General features: G+C 30.5%; 1 protein-coding gene across 1 annotated transcript; it reads left to right on the top strand.

The window, feature by feature from the left end:
* The first annotated feature begins 222 nt into the window (after positions 1-222).
* LOC141532978 (uncharacterized) lies at positions 223-2,065 on the top strand. Its single transcript, XM_074251610.1, has 2 exons — positions 223-1,281; positions 1,458-2,065. Exons 1-2 carry the CDS (start codon positions 1,098-1,100, stop codon positions 2,063-2,065), a joined length of 792 nt encoding a protein of 263 aa, XP_074107711.1. The 5' UTR covers positions 223-1,097.
* The last annotated feature ends 652 nt before the right edge of the window (positions 2,066-2,717 follow it).

The raw sequence follows: 2,717 nt of genomic DNA on the forward strand, positions 1-2,717 counted from the left end.
CGCTTCTAACTACTTGAAAAAATATCTTGTTCCTTAGATTTTGTAGGAAATTGAATGCTCTACAAAAAGGTCTCTTACGATTTTTTCGTAAACCCAACCGTTTAAAAGATATTAACGGTTAAAGTTTGATTATTTTTGGGAAAATTTTTTTATTTCTTATGAATTTTATAACTCAATGAAAAAAATCATTATGAATGATGAAACTCATAGTTTTGTAGGAAATTTACTGCTCTATAAAAATGGTCTCTTATGATTTTTCGATCAAGTTGAGCGTTTACGAGATATTCATCGTCAAACATCAATGCATATCAATTTTTCTAGTTTTTGATCAATAATTCGAAAAATTTCAATTTATTCTGTGAGTTTCAAGGAAATTTAGACAAATTTGAGTTTTTATTATAAAAGCAACTCCTATAGATGTTTTCTGTTCAAAAATTCATTTGAAAGTTTTTATTCTAATAATATTTTTTTAATTTTATCTTTAATAATTTAAAATCTTAATCGCGTTGTCATTTATTATTATGAAATTTGTTCAGTGCGTATTTTTAAATTGTTTTTCACAAAATATACATAAAATTTTCGTTCGAGGGGATTTTTGTTTTGAATTCCATTTCTTCTTCTGTTTGTCTTCTGAAACTAACGCCATCTATGTTTTTTACTCTCAACTATCTTCAGTATCTACCCATTTAATACCGTATTTTCAGTGTTCCTAAAACTGATCATCTTGAATACGTAATAAAATAATTCATTTTAAATAAGTCTTATAATCATCACATAAATTTATTTATCATCAATTAACCTACAATGAATAAAGAAATACGTTTTATCGGAATACCTCTACAAAGAATTTCGGAACGTAAGTTACCAAAAGTGAAAGAGGTTATGCGTGTGTTTTTCTACCAACTTAAAATTTTAAAGTATTCAATCAAACAAAGTGCTAAAAATTCAGTTGACCAAGTTATTGAACTGTGGAGAAAAAATCAGATTCCAACTAGTGGAGCTCCTAATGCAGTCAAAAATTTCTTCGCTATCACAGTCAATGGTTAAAATTACAAAAAAATTTCGATAAAAAGAATTCAGCGCAAAACCAAAAGGAAATGAAATTTCAGACTGATCTTGAACAATTATTCGACATTGTGAGCGAAAAATCCTTAAAAGTGCTTGATGATAATATTAGAAAGTTGTATTTGGATCAAAAATTCGGTACCCATAAAGAGATTCTTTCTAATAATGTACCTGTATCAAACTTAACCACAACTATGATGGGAATAGATGAGAGTAGTAAGTATCTGAGATATTTAATTATTATAAAGTCAGGTAGTAGTGTAACTTTTCATAGATGACTAGATGACATTTGACTAGACAATTTTTGGAGTCCTTTCTTAATTATTTGTCATCAAAATGAATAAATTCTATACATTTTCTTCGTTTAATTTATAAAACAGATCTTATTCCAGACTTAGATCAACCGTCTACCAGTCATGCGATTGTTCCAAGTGAAAAATCAGAGTCGTTCTCTACGTATACATTAAGTGGAGTTACAAATTTTGGATCTGATTCAGAGTATGAACCTCCAATTCCGACAAAACGAGCAAAACTTGATGTCTTAACTCCTGAAGTCATTTTTGGACTCGACCGAGCTAATGTCAGCAGTAGAAATGCGATGTTTATTATTGCTCCGGTTTTACTAGCAGTAGGTATTAAAATTGAAGATACAACGCTCAGTTATAGTTCAATTCAACGAGCTCGTATGCTTCAAAGAGAAGACATTGCTAAAGGACTTAATGACAACTTTAAGACACACGATAAATACGTTGTGCATTGGGACGGAAAAATGCTGAATGACCTTGTTGGATCAAAATCTGTGGAACGGCTACCAGTTATTTTAACTGCATTTGGTACCGAACAATTACTTGGGGTTCCAAAAATGAATTCTGGGACGGCAGACAATCAAACATCAGCCATTTTATCGACATTGAGTGAATGGGGTATTACTAATTATGTTAAGGCGATGTGTTTTGACACGACGGCAGTTAATACAGGTAACTTATCAATGATAATTTAATCTAAAAAATATTTAATTATTAACTCTCTTCCCAAAGTCTTTTCAATTGCCTTACATGTACCGTTATGAATTCCTGTATAAAGAAAATAGATAACTATCGTTAAATTTAATATTTTCAACAAATTGTAGATTATATTTAAAATCCAAATGAGTAAATAATTCTCAATAATTTCAAAAGTGAAATTCAGTAAGCAATAAAAATTAAACTAGAACGTTAATAATTAAATATTTTTTAGATTAAATTATCATTGATAAGTTACCTGTATTAACTGCCGTCGTGTCAAAACACATCGCCTTAACATAATTAGTAATACCCCATTCACTCAATGTCGATAAAATGGCTGATGTTTGATTGTCTGCCGTCCCAGAATTCATTTTTGGAACCCCAAGTAATTGTTCGGTACCAAATGCAGTTAAAATAACTGGTAGCCGTTCCACAGATTTTGATCCAACAAGGTCATTCAGCATTTTTCCGTCCCAATGCACAACGTATTTATCGTGTGTCTTAAAGTTGTCATTAAGTCCTTTAGCAATGTCTTCTCTTTGAAGCATACGAGCTCGTTGAATTGAACTATAACTGAGCGTTGTATCTTCAATTTTAATACCTACTGCTAGTAAAACCGGAGCAATAATAAACATCGCATTTCTACTG

The sequence above is a fragment of the Cotesia typhae genome, unplaced genomic scaffold (genome assembly GCF_013202065.1).
Source record: "Cotesia typhae breed Kobodo isofemale line unplaced genomic scaffold, CoteBio_Ctyphae contig_77, whole genome shotgun sequence".
NCBI lineage: Eukaryota > Metazoa > Arthropoda > Insecta > Hymenoptera > Braconidae > Cotesia > Cotesia typhae.

Coding starts and splice junctions, on each gene's coding strand:
- LOC141532978 (XM_074251610.1), top strand. CDS start 1,098: ATGAAATTTCAGACTGATCTTGAACAATTATTCGACATTGTGAGCGAA. Junction 1,282..1,457: donor GATGGGAATAGATGAGAGTA/GTAAGTATCTGA, acceptor ATCTTATTCCAG/ACTTAGATCAACCGTCTACC.